The sequence below is a fragment of the Gavia stellata genome, chromosome 4 (assembly GCF_030936135.1).
Source record: "Gavia stellata isolate bGavSte3 chromosome 4, bGavSte3.hap2, whole genome shotgun sequence".
NCBI lineage: Eukaryota > Metazoa > Chordata > Aves > Gaviiformes > Gaviidae > Gavia > Gavia stellata.
Window position 1 is genome coordinate 14,297,259 of NC_082597.1, and position 22,144 is coordinate 14,319,402.

Genomic DNA, 22,144 nt, shown 5'->3' on the forward strand with positions numbered 1-22,144 from the left:
TGAAATCTCATTAACTGGTTTTAATTAGTTGCCAGAAGTTCATGTCTTTAAATTGCAGGGGAAAATAATGTTTTTTTATTTTATGTTCATGGAGTATGAACATAAAATGTAATGCACAGCAAGCGCAAAAAAAATACACATATCCCATAGACCAATAAAAATTATCAAAAAAATTATTTGCCAGTGAATTATGAAGGAGAGTAACAACTCTTTTTATTGGCAACAATAGGCTTTAATTCTGTAAATTAGCATGGCAATTTCATACAGATACATTTAGCCAAGTTTTACAATACTGAACAATGTTGTAATCTCTCATTCAACTTCAAAATTATAGTGAAGCTATAAGAAAAATAACAAAGCCCTTGCTTAAGACTTTTCACTTAAAAAAAAAAGTACTTAGTAATAGGCTGAGTCAATGCAAAGACAAGCACCGTTAAGGGATTCTTCCATTTCATGTACTGCATTTGACAAAGTTATTTTAGACACATTCAGGCCGAACTTAAAAACATTGACAAAGCAATGAAAGTGTGCAGATACTCTGGCCAGCAGTTTTACACATCAATGATGTGATATTAAATTATCTCTCTCTTTAAAAGGCACATTTCTTTAGATCATTGTAAAATCCAGCTTTTGTGGTTTGTCAATATATGAAAATGTAGGTGCACTCAGTAAAATAACTATTTTACTGTGCTTGTGCTTTAACAACACAGCTGTATTGGAAGACTCCACTCCACAAAACATACAATGAAGCTATCAAGGTCCAGGGCATAACCTGAAGATTAATGACTAACAAGTGGGAGATGACATTCTAACAAGGACTAATTCAAGTTAGCCATTAATTCTAAGAATATGTCCTGCACTGAGGTTATTATTGCTGCTGCAGGTAAGATGAAGAGTTTTTAAAAAAACCAGTGATTTATCAGTTGTGTACATAAGAGTTGAAACTGCAAGTTATTCCCAGACAGTATCTTATGTATTAACCAGTTTTTAATCACCTCTCAAAATTTATAAACAATATAACTAGTAAAATTATCATGAAATCGGTATGCAAGTTTTAGTTCTGAAACTGACAAACCTGGCATCTAAAAATCCAATTCACTCCAAAAAAAAATCTACTTTGTAAGTACATCATATTAATATTTGTAACATTGATTTGAACTAGCAATTAAACAGGGCTTACAAGGAACTGCTACTGTTTCATTACTCAAACCCATCATTTGTACTCAAGTCCCATGATTCACCATGGTTTAAGAGAAAGAAGTCTTCTTTTTTCAAGCCGTATCTTTCAAGAGCTTCGTTTAGTTTAACTGGAGGATCCAGGTAATACTGGAAAAATAAGAATAATATGAAGGAAAAGAAACCATTGCAGCATTTGGGGGGAAGGAAGAATATCACTTCTCTAAACAAGAAGTGGTTTACATTTTAAACATTATCTAAAAAAGGGCGAGAGGGGAGGATATTTGTCAAATGGAAATGTTTGGTTTCATTCTGAGTTTTTAAACTATAAGAATGCTGATTTACAGTTGTAGAGTAACTAGCAAGAAGCACAACCTATCATCCAAAATTCAGTTGTCTTCAAGCAGAAACGGCGAGAGGAGGACGCGTTAGCAGGGCAGCAGATGGCGCCTTCTCTCGTTCAGTAAAACAAAGTTGTCAGCTTTACTGTTTGAAAATTAGTGCCATTTCAGTGAGGTCCCCCTGAAGTTACTTCACTGTATTTGTTACATTTCAGAAAAGGCATCATCAGGGATAAATCATCCATTTTTTGTGTGCTTCTCAATACACAGTAGCATTTGTACTGTGGACACTAGTGACACAGCTTATTGAAAGCATCGTGGATAGAAAATGCTACATCCAAGTTGAAGAAAACATGACATACTAGGTGAACACAGATAACAGCATCAGGACTGAATTATAAGACAAAGTGGTGCAACTGATGCAAAGACAAAACTGAAAACCAGCTACCAGACAAGGGGTATCAAAATAGATGTAGATACTTCCCTTTCACTGCATTTTTAGTCACTGTGAAGGTACCTGGCTAACCTCCTTATTAGAACTGGGGACTTGGCCGGGGGGTGGGGAGGGGGAATATAAAAAAATAAAGATATATCAGCAACTCAGAAAAACTCAGTTTTTCATATTCTTGCTGGTATGAATCAACGATGAATCAACTATTAAAATCACTGTTCCGTTTATTTACTAGACAGGTGTGGTTAATAAATAATGCACTGACCTACAGGCATGCAATTCTTACTGTCTCCAAGTGATGCACTGCTGAGTTTACTTTAATTATTGCATACATGTCCCCAGCTTTCATGTTCCTCATATCAGAAATCCTCCACATTTGTCTCAATAACTCTGTACTTTCAAATTAATCTTAACTGCAGAAATTTTTATGTAGTGGGTCATGAAAAGTTAAGCATTGTTTTGAACTGCAGTACCTATATTAACAACTTTTCATTCATACAAAGTTTACATTTGAAGTATATATTAAACTGCAGGAGCAAAGCTTCATTAATGACTGTGTATTCAGGAAATCTGAACTCATGTATAGTGTTGAAATTTACCTCATTTGCTAAAGCAAAGGTCCCCCAATGAATTGCTACAGACTTCTTTGCTTGGACATCAATATGAATTCTTACTGCTTCTTCAGGATCCACATGCTGGTATTTCATAAACCACCTACCAAAACACAAAGTAAATTTTTTGTGTCACCTAATTCAGTGCAAGATTTCTTCTTTATTTTAATTCGGTAAGCTGCAAAGAATCTAAAAAAAACCCAACAAAACAAAAACCAAAACGCTCACCTAATCAAAAAAACTATGGAGCATGTATGAACAACATACAGAACACTCAAAATCAACAAGCTGGAATATACCAACATACCCACGGAACAGCAGTTCACATATTTTACTCCCCTTTTCAAACTGATTTTTTTCTTATCTATATTTTTAATAGCATAAGGACATATTACTGGTGCCTTGAGGCATTAAGGCCATAGATTTAAATCCATCCCTGAAAAAAATTTCATGCTGGCAGTGCACACTAAGTGTGTGCTTCAGAAGGTAGCCTAAGGGAACAGTGGTAAAGCAGAAGAGAGAATCTGGCAATTCTTGAAAGAAACCAGATTTTTACCATGTTATTCAGATTCCTATCTTCCTTTCCCAGCCTATACATGCTTTGCTTCCAGCATCATATGAGCATTATCATCTAAAAGTTGAGATAGCCCATCATAAGTAGGATACAGATGCCTAAACAAACAGATGCAAGATAGATGCATGCAATTTGCTGCATTTTTAAATGGCTTGGATTAAGTGATACTATTTCAGAAAAAAAGCCACAAAGTAATTCCAGATTTTTACTTAACATTTTTCATGGGAGAAAATCAGCTGATTCATCCTTACTGTGCTTAAGACTGAAGAAAAAACCTCTCCAAGAACATCACACATACACAGGCAAGCATCCTAGACATTTCAGCTCCATCTTCGAATTGCCTGCTTCTTTTTTTTGTCATTCAGCAATGTCCTTTTGCCTCAGCAATTTCCTTCTTTTGCCTCTATGTTCTATTGAATATTCTTAATAAAGTACACCTACAGCTTTCACTTCTGGGTGTATTATTTTGTCATCAGTATACTATTTCATTTATGTATTTTGATAAAATTTGGTTTTCATACCTTGGCTCATAAGCTCCAATGGGGATAGCTGCAAGATCAAAAGGTCCAAACCTTTTACCTATCTGTTCAAAAGCAACACAATATCCAGTATCTCCTGAAAAGAAAAACCTATTCCAAGGTCCCAAGACAGACCAGCTGCCCCAAAGAACCTTGTTATCATCGGTCACAGTCCTTTTGCACCAATGTTGAGAAGGGGTGAAGACAAAAGTTACCGCATCGTGACCAGGGACACAGTTCTCTTCCCACCAATCCAGTTCAATCACATTCTCACAACCACATCTCTGCATCCAGTTCAAGAGCCCCAGAGGCACAAACCAGCGCAGCTCACTCCCAAAGCGTTCATTTAAACTCGTTACGGTGTTGTAGTCCAAATGATCGTAATGGGTGTGACTGATCACAACTGCATCTATTTTGGGGAGCTGCTCTACTGTGCACGGAGGTCCTCGGAAGCGCTTGGGACCCACCAGCTGAGTAGGGGAAGCTCGCTGGCTGAAGATCGGGTCAGTAAGAAATATAATTTCATCCATTTCCACCATAACTGAGGCATGTCCCAACCATGTGACTCGCATACCAGTTCCTGTCTTCCCAGCAAGTTCCGGCTTTTGAACAAAGTAAGGTTTTAACACTGGAAGCTCTTTATCAAGTTCCTAGCAAAAAAGAACACAATATGCATGAGAGATTTCAGAATTTACTTGGCTGTGGAATAAAAACTGCATACAAGGCACAAATCGTTACATGTTTGTATTTTTAGGCAACCAGAGAACTGCAACACAGAACAGATGCCTTTTTAATGACCATTTTCCCAGCTACCTGCTCCTAATTTCATCTTAGGTTTCTGTAACATTTTCACTTCTCTGTCAAGAGAGAGAAGAGAGAGCTCGAGAGTATGCCATCAGGCCAGGAGACCTACTGATAGAGTCTGAAAGCATTGCAGTGAAAGCACTGCAAGGCACTAACAAAGGCTTTGCAGTCGGTTGCCCTTCCCCAATCTGGAAAAGAATATACACACACACACACAGTTACTGTAACAAATGCTCAAGTTTAGCTTGTGCAACTAAATGATATATCCACAAAGTCCTAGCAGAAATAAGTCACAAACTCTTCAGATGAAAGAGAATGCCATGTTCCCAACAGCACTCCACAAAAGCTCTGTTCTGGTAGCCTTTAGCAGACCCTCTCCCTCTCCTCATTACATATTGAAGCAGCACATGGAGGTTAACCTCACTTGGCTAATATTAGCTTTTACAGTTGTCTCTTCCCATCCTGCCGATAGTTCAATGAACGTTCATAAAACACAAAGTCATTTTTAAGATGGACCTTAAGGCACTTAGCTATGCTTCTTGTGATGCTTTATTGAAGCCTTCAAGGTAATTAAAGTTTAATTATTGCTGAATAAATCACTATACTCATCTCCCTGTATGTTCAGGATGCAGTCCTATGAATGACTTCAGATCAACCTAAACCCATGCTCCTGTGTAACAAAGTTATGGAAACCTTCCCCCATCTCTCCTCTTGTTCCAGTATGAATACTCATGCAGTCCCCATGCAAGTCTGATGGGTCAGAGAACTGATCCAGCTGAACATTAATCCAGATGAGGAAAATAGACAGCTTTCAGCTCGATCGGCTTCCAAATTTGACTCTATGTGTAGCCTCAAGTTGGCACAAAGGAGACCATGGCTGTACATTAGCTACTGAAACTCATCGTCCAACCACCGCTCATTCTCTCATCTTCATCGTGAGTTACGTTCTTCACTGCAGTTTGGTTGAGATGCTTATGCAGAAGTTTTATTTGTAATAAATAAGAGTTTTCCTATTAAAAAAACCCAACCCAACAAAATGTCTCCTCTGAGTTCCTGACCATCTCCAGCTTAGCCACAGTGTGGCTAAGGCTCTCCTCCCAGACAGTTCTGATCTGAACTCCTCACATGACTTCAGAAGATTTTTCCTGTGTTAGGCAGCTTCTAAAGACTCCTAACACTCTTCTCTCCCTGGTAATCACAGAGGTCCCAGCACTTCCAATTCCTAGTCAAGTTCGCCCTGCAATGTTTGCTGGTCTCATTCTCTAGGTCTAGGATAGTAGATTAGTCCTATCAGCGAGCTGATTACAGAGCTGACCTCCCTGCTCCCTTAAAAGTCCAGCTGATGCTGTGACAGTTTAGGAGTCTAGGATTTCCCTTGCTAAAACAGCCCTGACAGCTTCAGGAAAGTTACTTTCTCCACAGTATTTTGTTGATTTGGAGGACATATGTTGGGAAAAAATAGACACCTCCACCCCCCTGCAATTCTACTGTAAGTAATAAAAGATTGATGAAATTGCTTTTTCTGAGAGCTAATGCACAAGACATGTCTGCTGAAAAAGTTTAATTACTGTCTGCAGGAATGAGAAATAGATAACCTTCTATAAAGTGGAATATAAGGTTAGTATAATACAATCACTTAATTCATACAAGAATAAACGAAGTATGAGTATTAGACCAAGACAAACTGCTGCTTCTCCAAGAAAGAAGCATCACTTTCTTATCTCGACTTCATTCCAAGTACACGGGAATGACAGTGCCAGCAGAAATCTGAAGCACTGGGAGTGTTATATTGTGACACTTCCATTAAAAAAAAAAGTGGAAGATCCACAAAACTAACATAATACTAAAAAATGGAAATTAGGACAACCCATCAAATTACACGTGGTTAAGTCAACAAACCAGATTATATCAAAAAAATTAAACTTAGATATGGAATTTAATAATTGTAATAATGCAATTTAGGTCAGTGAGTACATTTTTTTATGCAAAATATTCTTTTTAAGTAGCTGTTTTTAGAGGTAGACTACAAGTTATTCTGAGAATTCCAAATTAATTCACTTTATTTTTGCTGATATTTGACACAAACTAGTTTTTAAAATTAGCATCACGCAATATTAATAAACAGTAAGAAATGGATGTAGAGCTGGCTAATAGGCAGTTGTGAACAATGAGTTCTTAATTGGGACTCAAACATATTGTACTAGTTTTGGCTGGGATAGAGTTAATTTTCTTCCTAGTAGCTCCTATGGTGCTATGTTTTGGATTTGTGCTGAAAACAGTGTTGACAACAGACTGATATTTTAGCTATTGTTGAACAGTGCTTACACAGCATCAAAGCCAGTAGGCTGGGGGTGCATGAGAAGTTGGGAGGAGACACAGATGAGACAGCTGACCCCAACTGACGAGAGGGATATCCCATACCGTATGACATTGTGCTCAGCAATAAAAGCTGGGGGAAGGAGGAGGAAGGGGGGACATTCGGAGTTATGGCATCTGTCTTCCCAAGTAACTGTTATGCGTGATGGAGCCCTGCTTTCCTGGAGATGGCTGAACACCTGCCTGCCAATGGGAAGGAGTGAATGAATTCCTTGGTTTGCTTTGCTTCTGCATGCAGCTTTTGCTTTACCTATTAAACTTGTCTTCATCTCAACCCATGAGTTTTTGCACTTTTGCCCTTCTGATTTTCAAATATTTGATTTAAAGGTAGAACTGATCACTATAAAAGGCATTTGTAAAGGACACACAGACAGGAAGACTGATAAATAAAGAGTAGCACAGTTTGAACAACTGGTATCCTGACCTATTTAATTGAAATTCCATGAATAAAAGTTCAAAGCAAAACAAGAGCAAAAAGGCGGCATAGCTTGGAAAGCACCGGCTCTGTACGAGATCTACAGGTTTGTGAAACGCAGGCCTCTGATCCAAATTGGTGATTCCTCAGAGGATGAGATCAGAAATCAGGTGTTTGTTTCAGCTATCATGGTAAATAACACAGGGAAATAGCTAAAGAAATTACTTCTCAGTGCATGGGTTTTTGTTTTGGGGTTGTTTGTGGTTTTTTAATATTTTACAAAAGTATGCTAAAATCCCCAAAATTACCTTTTAAAGTAATACGGACTCATCACTCAACTCACAAGATTTCAAACTAAAACACAAGTTCTATTGGCAGCATACTTCATACGGAATTCTTAAAAACTCATGCAACAGGATAAAACAACATCATACCTAAGATTATGGAACCTTTATCCTGCTATAGTACATTTTGTTCCCTGTCAGACTAACCAGAAACATGTTAATACTACAAGAATTAAAGGTCTTTGAAATATTGCATTAATGTCAAATCATCTACCAAGAGAAGGAAAATGTGCCTAATACTGTCTTATCTTCATCACTGGCGTAATAAAAAAATTCTTCCTGCTGTGCCCCTTCCCCCCTCCCACGTTCTTCTTTCCTTCCTAACGCAAAGCGAGAAGAAACACATGACTGGCTTTGGTAAGACTAGCTAATTAGCTGAGGATTTTTGGTGCTTAGTGCATACTGGAATACCACTGGATTTTACAGAAATGGGAACAATCTAAACTGTTGATCCAACAACTGATAATTAAAAGATACTCCAACAGCACTAAAAAAAGTTACTAATAAAGCCTGTAATGAAAATACCAGAAGTCTATGCATTCTGGATAATGACATAGGGTTGTTGTGAAGGCATGATTATAATACATATAGCTTTTACACAGTGAAGTACATATCCTGGATAATATGCCTTTTTTTTTTTTTAACATATGCAAAGCACTTGGTACAGATAAACTGAACCTGCCCAGCATAGCAGGGTATCACTAGGCACACTCAGTGTGGAAATTGAAGTAGGAGTCTGCTCGAAGGACATGCTATCTAGCAATACTAAATAAAGTATGGAGCCCTCAGTTTGAATTTTAAACAAGCTCAGAAGTGCTTTACAGGTTGATTTAGGTGTGGAGCAAACATAGCTGGAACAAGCATCAAAATGGCTGAGGACTCAAGAAGTGCATTTCATTGATCCCTATCTAGGTTCCATTTCTGATTTACTTCACTGAGCTCCTGAATAATTGCAGGCACTTAATTAAAAAAAAAAATCATATGCAAAGCAATAAAATTAGTACAAAATGAATCCCAGCTGGGTCAGAGAGACAGTTTTACAACTGGTACAGTGTAGATTTCTTTGTAATAATCCTTTATTGCAGGGATAATCTGTAAATTAAAGGGGAATGCTGAAGTTCTCCACACTGCCTAAAAAGCTGTACACACTAAGTGGGGCACAACCGCTGTTACAACTACAAGGTGCAGATAATGTCTAGAAGCAGCACACGAAATTTAAAACAGTAAATTGTTGGAAAGAATCCCGAGACCGAAACAGGTTTGTTGTGCTTCTTTCTGAAGTCAAATTATTATTATAGAACAATTACAGCCAAGATTATTCCTCCCTTAAACATGGTCTGTGCCACGTATCCTTAAAGAAAACCCCAAACCTCTGACCATCATGTGTTAATAAGTAACACGTCTTTCCTGTCCATAAAGTTGATCAAATTCCTTCCTTCACAGGTTATTCACGTAAGATAAAAATAAGAAGTGTAAGCTCCTTGCTAAATACTGACCGTGAGATTTATAGCTTATGCTTGCCTTCTTGGACGCTTAAAAGCATTATTAACACCTATTTGTTCAAAAATGCTTTTCTGGTTGCTCACCCTTCAGCACAGCTTTTCCAAAGTGCGGTCAACACATCAGAAAATACACTGAGAAGTAATCCTAACTGTTAAAACTGTAACTATTGTAACACTTGTCGTGGCCACAAACACAGCCCATGGCTTTCCAGTATCCATTACTCTTCACGGAAAAGCAGCTTTTCTCAGAGGTTGCTTCCCCCGCCTCTTTCATTGTATACAATATCTGACAGAAGCAATACACCAAGAATAAATAATGGTGTTTCCCAGTAAACTGGCACTGTACCTTTAGTATTTCAGTACAAATACTTGCTCAGATTAGCTTTAACATATGCAATTTTTTCTCCTGGTGTACTGAAACAGAAAAACATAGATTTGCAAACACTTCATCACATTTTTATGAAAAAGATGTAACATATGTAGTAAATGGCAATCAGGAAAAGAAAAAAAAATGGCAAAGTTTTTAAAATGAGATATGCCACAGACATTTCATCCTATGCAAATGATGTCAGTAGTATGATTCATAAGGCAACACCTATTAAAAAGGAAACAGCTAACTGTAGTTTATGATTGAGCTAAGGGACCATTTTTGTTGTTTTTGTAAATATAAACCAAGCTGGATAAAGCAGAAGGTGTGGAACTAACAGAAATGAGAAAAAAAAAATCAGAGAGGCAAAAAGTATTAACCTGCCTTTTGAAAAGAATAAAGTGATGCTAAAGATCAGAAAAACAACACTTAGAAGCATCTCCAGAAGATGCCTAGTAAGCATTGGTTAGAAACTGTCCTATTTTATTGATTAGAGCAGAGGTAAAAGCAGTCTAAATCAGGAACAAAAATCATGCAAGTATTTACCTGCTTTGAGCATGGCACATTGCTGTTATTTTTTTCCATGAAGTACCATTTCAAAACATTTGGCAATGTTGGCGATTTCCAGGTTGGCCACGGGTTGACAAATTTCCCATCTTTGCCTCTCTTTGATTTAGTTACATCTTCTTCTAATCTGTAGTCCAGCCTGAAGCTTTTCCTGGAGGTCCTGGAAGAATCACTGCCCCTGGAACCTCGACCTGAATTCTGACGTTTCTTCACCGCTTCTTTAGGGTACTGGTTACACGCAGTCGAAGTTTGCTCTTCATCCATTTTCTTATCCATATCTTTTTGAGGAGAACTAAAATAAATTTTAAATTAATCAATCTTGTCTTGGACTAACATTAACATTCATAAGATTGAATGTGCTCACACACATTAGAAACAAGCCTGCCTTTCTCATTTTATGATTAACTGTATTTTTTCCTGAACAAAATATGCTTTTAAAACAGTTGCTGTTACACAAAAGGCTTCAAAAGCATGCTGTGGCAAGTAGACTTGAGATATCTTTGTAGTTCAGACAGAATTTTACTCCCCCGTATGCACAGCTTCAGATACTAACGCTATTATCTACCAACTGCAACAGTGAGGGGGAGGGGTTCCTTACTATTCTTCCAAAATGTAAATTAAGTTCCTCCTAAAACTTACGACATTTAGTGCCTGATGTAATACAATCCTGCAAACCCATCCAAAAGATACTGGAACTATACATATATAGTACCTTAGGATTTGCCTATATAGTGACTCTGTTTCGTAGTAAGAGCAGCAACCTCATGTAGCATTAACAACACATTACTTCCGCTGACAAGATGCACATATGTGCAGAAAAGTCTGAACACAAGACATTTGGTCCTATTTCCTATTTTGTCCAAAACAAAGGAAAAGCTTATTGTAGTAACAGTAACTGATTCAAATACAATTTTTGTACACATTTAGCTGAACTGACTAGTGAAAGGCCACAGAAAATTGGAACATCTTATAGGAATCTCTTATTCCAAACTGCACTTAAGTGTTGCAGAGTTTAGGAATATGGAGTCCTATTGATCTCATTATATCCAAGGTAGAAAAACAAATGTCCCTATTTTATTTTAAAAGTTGCTGAAGCAATTCAGTTGAAGCTAAATGCTTCAGTTTCTGTATTTACTTTCAACATTTGAGTTGAAAGTAAATATACTGTTCTGACAGTTTTTTAAAAAAATAGGTTGCTATTTTAAAGAGTGCACAAACTCTACCTGATAAAAACTAGATGACCAGTAATGAACAGACAGAATGATATATTGCTCAGGTGCAGGAACAACTTTTAATCAAAACCAGAGAACAGAATTAAAGCACACAGTTTTCTTAGAAATTGCATAACTCACCGCACCCCTCATAAGTTCATAATTACAGAGAAAAATAAATATATTGTCACTGCAACATCACAACTAAGATTTTACACGCATACAAAGAAGTGTTACCAAATTGAACCTAAATGCATTTACTGGTGATGCTACAACTTCAAATGCAGAGCCCATCCCTGCTATTTCCGCAACAACTGATTTCTAAACAGAAAGTATGGTGTCAGTTGCAAAAATATGACAGTTGATAAATATTGTGAAATTTTCTTAACAAAATAACCATTATTTTGCCATACAGTAGAGATGAAATATTAACACATCAAAATTCACTTCTGATAAAGAAGCATGAACAATGTTCAGAAAAGATTGCTGACAGAATTTTTTGAAAAATAGTACCCTTGGTCATAATCTTGTTTTAATGCAATTGCTTTGTACTCTAGTTTCCCCATAGTTTTACTGAAAACACTCCATTTATGTATTTTCTATTTAGCAACAAGATTCCACATCCGCATCATAATTTTATTTAACTGTTGATACTCGTAGGCTTTTTTCTCCATTCCACTAAACATTTACTGGAATCAGCCTTCAATGGAACAGCCATCCAACTTGCTCTATACCATTTTAAGCAGACATAAATGGTAACAAAAAGAATCAGTGCCACAAAAAGGCAGACAGAATAACCAAAAAACTGTAATGGATATTTTAACTGTTATTTTAAGTTAAGAGGGTTGGGGTTTTCTTTTTTTTTTTGCATTCCTCAAAGAGCCTTTTCAATGCCAAGTCAGTTTATTAATTTAGCAAAGCACAAAGAGACAAGAGCATAGAATATTTACTCTTCTAGAAAGCATCATGAAAACAAATCACAAAAGTTTAATCAGATAGCTACTTAATTCCAGGAAATTCTTCTGTTAACATCTCAGATGTCTGATTTTTAAATATATATAACTACCGTAATTACTGTTCCTACAAGACGTATTAGAGACAGGAGTGCCTAAGGTTTTATTTTTAAGCTTCTGTTTATCTATTCATTGATCTCTAAAATAGGTGAATTCTACTTTTGCTTAAACTTTCATATAAACCTTTGATCTTATTCTGAAAGTATAAACCTCTAGGGGAAATAGGGATCAACTATACTGATTAGACAAAGACAATGCCAAAGCATTTAAGGCACTGCAGGTAATCTGTCTGCCTACATATTTTCCACATGATGCACATACATTACTTTCATTAGTATTCCATAAGCAACTGAAGGGATAAAAGACCTCAGTGCTCACAGAATACTTTAAACCCTTTTACATGCATAAGAAAGGGACACATTTACAAACAATTAAATGACAAAGTATTCCTGATGAACTGTAGACTCCTTTGAAGTATCAATCTTGCCAGTTCATTTCTGTTTCTTTTAAACTGGTAAAATATATCCTAGAATATTCATGGCATACAGTAAAAGAAATCTAATTTTTCGTATTTAAAAAAGGGAGACGATAATTTCTTGAAAGCCAGCAATCATTAGCTTAAAATAAAACTCAACCAGTTATTAGTCCAAGGAGATTCTTACCCTTTTCCAAAAGAAAGCCTCTACAGACAAGGAGATTTGGCAGGTATATTTTAAGTATTAGGAAATACCCAATCATAAATGAGCTGATTTTTCATCCAGCTTTCCCAAATTCTTCTCCCCAAAAAATAATAGTTTGGCACTTGAGAAATAAATTTAAGCACTGGATTGCCAGCCAAATTATGAGCAATAGAGACACCAAAATCAACCTGGAGTACAATTGTGTTCACTTGGGAGGGGCAGGGGGAAGGGGTCATGTCCTTGGTGAATGTTTGTTCCACAAGAAATCTTCTATTTTCCACACTTTCAAACAAAGAGGAAAACTACTGTTCTACTTAAAAACATTAAACTGCTTTCTTACCAAATGGAACCCCTCCTTCAGGTTGAGGTGACTTACCCCCAAATAAGGGCAAGTGGATTGCCACCATTTATAAGAGGGGTTCAGGCAAGATGCAATGCAACCACCCTCTCTGTGCTCAGAGGCGCTTTACTATTTCAACTAAATTCAGAAAAGGAAAATGGACCAAGACATACAAACTAACAAAGGAGACCATTAGTCATGCCATATCCACGAGGCCAGAAGGTACTTTAGACAGAGGGGAAGAACACCACTGTCTGATGAGTAGGATGAAGCCTAACCTGAATCAAAACACAGAGCTCACATAACTGGTTTTCCAGCACCAAATACTAAGGCGCCCCTACTAAACCACAAAGCACAAGAGAAGTTGTAGATCAGGCAGGACATGGCATGGAAAACCCATGTCTTATGTCCCAGTAAACAGGCTTACACCTGTAAACAGGGTATAGCCCTTAGGACAACAGGTTCGGGGTCAATTGTTTATTTTAGCATTGCTTCTATAACTGAAAACTTGGATACAAATATTTGGCTTTGAGTCTTCTGTTTATTTAGGAAAATAATTAAAAGTCTAACTAAACATTTCAATACTTTCTCCTTCTGTGCCAAAAGAAGGTTGGAAACAGAATACATTAATGTTACAAAAAGCACTCTTGACATTAAAATTTTTCTTTTTAAATGGTCTTTTAAACACAGCAGAACTTCAAGCCAAATTATATTAATTTTATTTGAAGAAGAAATGCATCAACATAAGATCTATTGTGTGAGTCTTCACTTTTTCCACCCAGTCTCCCCTAACATCCACTACTCCGTAACTGAAATGGATGTAGTTCCCCCTACTAAGCATACAGCCATGCTACTAACCGTGAAGTCTGCCACAACAGATTTATACTTATTTTCTGCACAGAAATGTGGTCCTTATTTAAAAAAATCCATAAGCCAGAAAGTTTAAGAAAGAGTTTCTATGAAGCTATGGTTTACTGGAACGCAACAACATCCACAAAACTTTACACTTACCTTGCAAACATTCCATAGCTTTCCAAATATCCTTAATTTTCTCTATTTTTGAAGCAACAAGTTTGGTTCATTTCTAATCACTGTCCCTCTGTATAGACTACATCCAGAACTGGGCTGCACTACACATCACCTAAAAGGGACAGCACACAATTCCTAGCAAACTCACACCACTGTAGCCTTACCAAAGCAAGAATCTGAGCTTTCTGCAAGCCATATACTGCTACATGATTTGGAAGTTTTCTTTCAACATACGTATTTTTTATGACTATAAGAAGCACACTTTTTGACTTGAAACAAACAAAAAAAAAAGAATCAGCTAAAAGGTAAGGTATTTGCAAAGTAATTTTTTTTTTTTTTAAAAAGGCTCCCGCACGCTCAGCTATCAAACAACTGCCAGCTAAGTTTTGGCTGTGCTTTTATTTTTCCTTCAGGTCTGAAATTGTTTGCTTTAATTAATGAACAGTTTGAGACTGGAAAATCCTGAATGCATTTAAACTTTTATTGTACAGTACTTCAGGCTGTTCATCATATCACAGTAGACTTATCAAAGCAAGAACCTGAGCTTTCTGCAAACCGTATATTGCTACACAACTTGGAAGTTTTCTTTCACTATATATATTTTTTTATGACTGCAACAGCAACTATTCCAGACGCTCTTGGTCTTAAGATTTCACACAAAGATGATCTCTCAAGCTTGCAACTAGCTGATATACAAATACTTCTATTATTTGAGATTTCCCATTAAAAGTTGCAAGCAAGAACAAGAATTGCAGAAATTTTCGTTCAAATTATTTGTTTTAACAGCCAGCTTGGGTTTCTGTGTGATGATGTCCTATTTCCATATTTTCCAAACATCCACAAAGCAAAAAAATCCTTGCTAGCATACCCTTCTTTTGTTCTTGGATGTACGCATTTCATAGCACAGCTATAGGTGGCCAGCCCAGTTCTTCTCTGTTCTCAACAAATCTGTAAGTATCCTGACTCTATAATGATCTTGTGTACTGTTCAAGAAAGATGAATAACTGAATTGATTACAGAAACAGCTCTCTCTCCATGAACAACCTCACAGAATTAGGATGAATCCTTTACCATTCTTATGTAGTTTTGAGGATCAATAGTAAAACAAAGCAAAGTTTTATTTAAGCATACAGAAAAAAAACATTTTAGTTACAAATATATCAAATGTGAAGCATCTACCCATGGTCGTCTGTTAGGCATATTCTTAGAACAGCTGTATTACTTAAGCAGCCACCACCATGAGCCAATCCATTTCTGCCCCCATTACTCCCCCAGGCTTGCCAAAACAAACATTTGTGTCCGCATGGTGAGTAAGTTCAAGCTGATGGTCACTTCTTACCTTCCCATCCCCTAGAGAAGCACAATTTTCACCTGCATCACTGTGTAACCATGCAAGTGTTTATACCAACAAACTGACTAAGACAGGGAAGGGTGAGAACAGGAATATACAGTTGTAAACAAAAACTACTTATGCCAGCGCTGCTATAAAAATAATTAAATACCCTCCATTTAGAATTCACTCAGTATAGCTCAGTTACATACAACGCCAGGTTAGGGTCCACAATTCCCCCTAGCCTTAACATATTTCATTTTCAATCTATTCCCTGTCCAAGGTCCATTCACATTTAGTACTGATGCTGCTTAAACTCTGTCTGCCTCCTCCAAGAGTGATGTTTCATATTATAACCAAGCAAATTCAATAGCTATCTACCACCCAAAAGGCAGCCCGCTCCCGTTACTACACATTCCGACCTCTACTTTCCTGGCATTCATTAGGGGAACTAAACCAACAGAAAGTTATTCATAGCCATTATGAATGCCTATCAGCTACACCCTTATATGCCCCGGGATACAAATGCAAATAGGCTTTAGAGTCAGGTCCATCAGTAGTACCTGGAGCCAGCTATTTCTCAACACTAGGTTAAATGTGATCAGCTATTGACATTGTATCAACTGCATGAAGATGCCTCTTCTGGGAATTGGGACAATACATAACTATTTTCCCTTTGTTTCCAGGTGCCTCAGCTGATCGTCCCTGTCCAATATGAGCACTTTGTAGTCCCCAAACATGTTTATGAACTGTATTTAATATTACAGAAGTTTTCTGTTACATGCATATTCTGTTTAGGTTATGACAGTAGTTGTCCATAGGGGCCATGCATATTAACAGAGATGACAGACCCAGTAGCCAATTTCTTCAGCTATACAGGCCCATTAAATAAGTTACTTCCCTCTCTACCATCATTTTTTAGAGCAGTCCTGAATCAAAGTATCCAAAAGCTGGCATGTGGCCATCACATTTAAAAGAGCAGCCTAGACTATCATCATGCTTTAGCACAAGAGCAGTGTAATTCTGTGCTATTGCTGAAGCAATCACCAAAGGAAAGCAGGAGTCTATTTTCCCTACACCAGAATGGAAAGTGCTTTACTTTGCTCTCCTAAACAACTTATTTCGTATGACTACCTAATGTATAGGGGAGAATGTTGAAAACACAAGAGCTAGAATGAAAGTTTTCTTACCTGCTCTGCAGGACTCAGGCTGACAACATACAGAAGCAAGGTTTGTGCATTAGAGCTGTCTTATGGCATGCAAGACAGTAACTGGATCACAAATCAAATGCAGACAATTTTTAAAATCAACAGAAAAATAAAAAAAAATAGCACATGCACACAGCTGGGCAGATAAACCATGGATTCCAACAGCAACGATAATATCAATGGATGGCCCTTCACACTTGTACAGAATTTCAATAAAGCTTTTCCAAAAGAGCAAACATGAAACTTGGACCAAGCCAGCTACAGGATCTGGACCCCAACTTTAGTGTTCTGAGAGGAACTCCTTTAGGAACTCCTTTAGGAGCTCCGCTCCTTTAAGTATGTATGCAAACGAGTAGTTCATTAGTTTCAGTTGGTCTACTGATATGACTACAGTTAGTAACAGATGCAGACCTTTCCAGGATGGGCTTACTGTTAGAAAAAACAACCAAACTTTACAGGTTAGCATTTACAAACGCACTTTAGCCACTCCTGTGCGTTAACAGCCTATGCATCTTGGGTGTAGTATTTTAAGTTATTATGTAATGTTGAAGCTGTTAGCACAGATTTTTCTTAATTAAAATAAAGTTTTAAAATATTACACCTCGCACTTGGTCCTGAGGGTAAAGGTTTCCCATCTAACATCTTATGTCAATTAGACATGACTAAATATAAATACTACTACACATAATAAAACTAAGGCTCCACTTGAAGGTAGAAGTCTGATTTCCTTTGTAGCACATGGCCATAGAGGCAAGGTAAGAACTGTTTTCATAGAAGTGCATAGAAATCACATTAAAACCTTGATCCATAGGATCCACATGGCAAAGCAGGATCTGAAGCAGTTCATTTATAATCGACTCTGACACTTTTATGTCTGCAACTTCGCAATTGCTATCTCCATCTCATTTACTAACCCCTTTAATTTTCTTTTTCCTTTTCTCTCCATGCCAGAAAGGAACAAACTCCTATGCAAACTTTCTCTAGACTCACACCGAGAATAATCCTTTAAAACCTTATAAAACCTGAGTTGTCCAGGAAGTGCAGCAACACCCAAGCGCTAAACTAGTTTTTTATTTTTAAGTTAATACACATTAATACGATTTTTTTGTATACATATTTAAATGCTTGTCTATTTGATTCCCTCTCCTCAGTTCAAAGTACAAGCACATAGGACCCAAAGTCATTTCGCTGCAATATAAAAATATTTCCCTAAATTCTTTCTAAATCTACTTAGATTTCTATATAAGCTCAACTTTTGCTTGTCCAACAACATTCTCTCCCTCTGTCTTTGTATGTATGTACACACACCCCATAGATACATGGATTTTATAGAACTATTTATACCATTTGCCCTCAAATGTATTGAAATCCAAACAAATAATTTCCAGATCAGTTCAGATAAGGAAAATAGAAGTTTTTCTTTGTTGAAAAATATGTTTTTCTTGAATGCAACTGTTCAAAGACCATCTTTCACATGAGTTAAGCTGGACGGTCATCAGCCTTTCCAAATATAAAAAAGTTTTCAGTCTCCAAAACTTCATCCTGGAAAACCAGAAAACATATGTGATACAGTCAGTGCCCTTATGGTTCTTTAACTGAAACACAGCCATTAAAAGAAATTACAAGTAGTAGAACACCAGACACAGCAAAACACAAATACCCAAGGAAACTGGAGAAGTCACAACATGTTAACATTTTTCATGACAACCCTTTTTCCTATGTATAACCAGCCTTCTACTCTATCCCCACAACTTTAGATTATTATGTCTCTTCATGTACTCTAAATGAAATGCAAAGTGCTTTGGTTGTTAGTCAACAACAAAAGTGTTAAAAGTTGCTTGCTTGTTGGGTTGTTTTTTTTTTTTTCTTATGGAAGAGTCAAGGCACATTTCCAACACAAATGTGAGCCATTTAGTAATCTTCAAGGCACCATCCTAAATATGTAGGTGTTTTAAGGAGACAAAGTGTTTCATTTAAACACACCTAAATAGACACACATAAACAACTCATTATTGCCACAGTCTCATTACCAGAAACAGCTGAACCTCACTGAAACCCTCTCTCAAAAAACAGTCCACAGCATGGGAAATTTCCACCTAAACAACTGAAACTATTTCCAAATATTACAAGCAATAAAAACTGAAATCTTACCATAAGCCTTACTCAGCAGACAGTAGCACTACCAGCTCCAACCATGGTAACAGGTCTTACACAAGAAAAATCTCTTGATATACATCTTGATATACATTCCTTACCACTTGACTTTTCACTCATGCAACATATTATCAAACTTTGTTTTTCACAGTAGGGACAAAATGGCAGCAAAATGTTTTCATGGTGTCACTTGGTAATGCCCAATTCTCCTTGCTGAACAGCTTTGTACGGTTCACCTGCTTGGGCGTAGTAGTATGCTACTCAAACCCAAATCATCCCTTCTTCATACAGCTGCTAAATACTAAGATACTACATGCAAACAGTAAATAACATGCAACTTCTTTCCCAGATTTTCTAAGAATATTCAAACCAAGTGCATCATCTGGTTTACAGAAAAATCCTTTCTACTCAAAGCTGCATTTAGACACAAGACGAGGAAGTGATTTACCATGGTCCTGGCTCTGGGCATATTAGAAGTAGAACCCTCATTACAGTGCTAGCTAGTATACTGCAAGCTACATACTTGCAGCAGTTAACAGAAAAAAAATAAAAGTGAGATCAGGAAGGGATTCATAGACGTGAGCAAAGGAAAAAAATAATTTCACAGCAGGAATTACATGTAAAAGCACTAATTTATATGGCAGCATTTCCATTTTTCTCACCACAGACAAAACAATTGCCTTCCCATTTGCAGAAAAAAAACTTAAAAGCTACTTCTGCATGGAGAATTAGCAGGTTTGGTTCAATCTTGAGCTTATGAAGACTAAGGAAATAGCAGATTTCTGCTGAGGTAATTCCTCAAACCTACTTAGTAAATACAACTGAAGAAAATAAAAATAATGGATTGCTTCTGTTTAAAAAGGCTGCAGATCTTTTTTTGATTTGGGCCAAGTTGAAGCCCAATTAACTGTTATTTATATTTGAACAGTTTCACTGTCATCCCTTACTTCCCCCTCTCCTGAATGTGTCCTCTCCATCACAGTGAGTGAATCAGACAGGGCTTTCCAATCTCCAGGTATTCAAAATTCCCATTATCTTTTTACAATAGGTATTTCAATTTCAGATTAGATGGGCATTTCTAAAGTAACTGTTGCAATAATTCTTGCATTAATGAGATAAAAATTTTATTTCCTCTTGTCTTCCTGAAAGTCTTACCTATAAAATGAATCAGGCTTCCTACTTTATTAACTGATAAAGCTGCTACTCTGAATTAAAATATACATGATTCTTTTCAAGGGCCTTTTGCCAGAAAACAGAAGTGATTTTCCTGTCACTACCTTTAGTTTTTGATGTCACTTTAGTCGGTGTAGTTTGAAAAATAAAGAAAAAATACTTAAGTAAAAACAGTACTTTCCTTTAAAACTGAAAGCTTGCTTCATGATCGTCATTTAGCAAACAGAAGAAATCATAACCATCACTAGAAAAACCATTTCTGCAGAAGTTTAATACGAACTTAACTGCATGCCGTCAAGACATTCAACAAATACTTTGCCTAAATCCTTACTAGAGATAATTACCGATCACTGAGATTATTTGACTGAACTAATTACATTAAACGACTTTGTTAATATCTTCCACTTCGCATTTATATTATACAATGCAAGAAAAATGCTCACGATAAACATCTGTTCGTGTCTCCTCTTCAGGGGAAAACATTCACTAAACTGTCAATACCATGAAGCATATTTTTTATAGGCGATTATATAACCCGTTTCTTTCTGAGCGCTACTGCAGCGCGTTTTACTGTCGATTTACGGGAAACGAAAGCATCGCCGCTGGGAGGGCGCGGGGGGAGAAAGGTAGGACTTTTTCTTCCAGGATTTCTTTCACCGGTGTGAAAGGATCCCCCCGTCCCAACTGTTTTTGGAGCAGGCACCAGTCGGGATTCGTCACTAACCATCCGCGGCACCTCCCGGGGGCGACCCGCCCGCTCCCCGGGCAGGGGCAGCCCGAGCCCCGCGCTGCGCCAGCACCGACGCCGCAGACAGCCTACACCTACCTCAGGGGCCGCCGCGACGGCGCAGGAGAGAGCTGGCTCATACAACTCCTCTCCGGGCAGGAGCCAGGGCTCGGCGGCCCCACGCACCTTGCCCACCGCCGAACTTTTCCGAGCGGACGCCCGCATTCGCTCTGCCCCGCTGCCGCCGGCGGGGCGCCCCGCCCCGGCCCCGCTCCCCACCGCCTCCCGCAGCGGTTCAGCCCAGTTCCCCCCGCCACACTCACCCGGCGCAGCCCCGCTACCGTATGTCTAGCAAGCCCCGCTGCCGTGCTCGGGGCAGATGCGCAGCGCCGCGCGGCTCCGGCTCCCCTTCCCCCGGCCGCCAGCCGGGCTTTTAAGGCGGCACGTCGGGCAGGTGCCTCTCCTCCGGACGGGTACGGGGCGGGAGCCGCCGCTCGGCTCGGCTCGGCTCGGCCCCTCCCTGCCCACAGGAAGGCGCGAGGGCAGCGACCCCGGCCCGCGGAGCGCTGGCTGCCGCCGGAGAGCCGCTCACCTCCCGGGCTGCTGCTGCCCCTGAGGAGCCTTGTCCTCCTCCTCCTCCATGGTGCCGCTCCACCCCCTGCGCGGCGGCTCCGCGGCTCTCCAGCAGGAGCCGTTGAACGGCTGCGGCTTCCCACCTGACCAGCCCGCCGCTGAGGGCAGCACGGCGAGCTGCAGGCAGCAGCTCCACAGCGCCCTGCTCCTCGCCATGGCGCGGCGGCCTTCCCGCGCTCAGCGGGGCCCCACCGGCTGCGGGGGTGCGCGGGCTCACGGCGGCGGCGGGCCGCCTGGCGGCGCCTCAGCAAGATGGCGGCGGGGGGTCCGGCGCTGAGGGAGCCGTGGCAGCCGGACGTCCTCGGGCCCAGAGCCATGGCCGGGCAGCGTCAGGGCTGCCAGCGCGTCGCTGCCGCTGGAGGCCGGACTGCTGGTTGGCTCCGGGAAAAGGGAAGCGTTTGGTTCTGCTACTTTCCGGCTCCGATTGTTGGTAAATGCTTCCCGCAGCCCCATTTGGGAGTACGAGCAGGCTCTGACCACCTGGTGCTGCGGGGAAAAGTTTCCTAGACTCGGTTTTCTCAGGCACCTGAGGCGGTGCCGCCATCAGCGGGGGCTTCGGGTACTCACGGGCGGCGCGGCGCGCGAGTGAGGCCACGCATG

At 39.1% G+C, this 22,144-nt stretch overlaps 1 protein-coding gene across 2 annotated transcripts; it reads right to left on the reverse strand.

The window, feature by feature from the left end:
• Window positions 1–216: 216 nt before the first annotated feature.
• NAPEPLD (N-acyl phosphatidylethanolamine phospholipase D) lies at window positions 217–21,700 on the reverse strand. Of its 2 annotated transcripts, none has more exons than XM_059816181.1 (5): window positions 21,504–21,700; window positions 10,026–10,338; window positions 3,675–4,321; window positions 2,568–2,682; window positions 217–1,326 (listed from the first exon to the last, which is right to left on the reverse strand). In XM_059816181.1, the coding sequence occupies exons 1-5, from the start codon at window positions 21,698–21,700 to the stop codon at window positions 1,201–1,203; spliced, it is 1,398 nt and encodes a 465-aa protein (XP_059672164.1). In that variant the 3' UTR covers window positions 217–1,200. The 2 variants fall into 2 exon arrangements, with proteins under 2 accessions (XP_059672164.1, XP_059672165.1); XM_059816182.1 differs by lacking the exon at window positions 21,504–21,700 and having other exon boundaries at window positions 3,675–3,765; window positions 4,003–4,321; window positions 10,026–10,337.
• Between the last annotated feature and the right edge of the window lie 444 nt (window positions 21,701–22,144).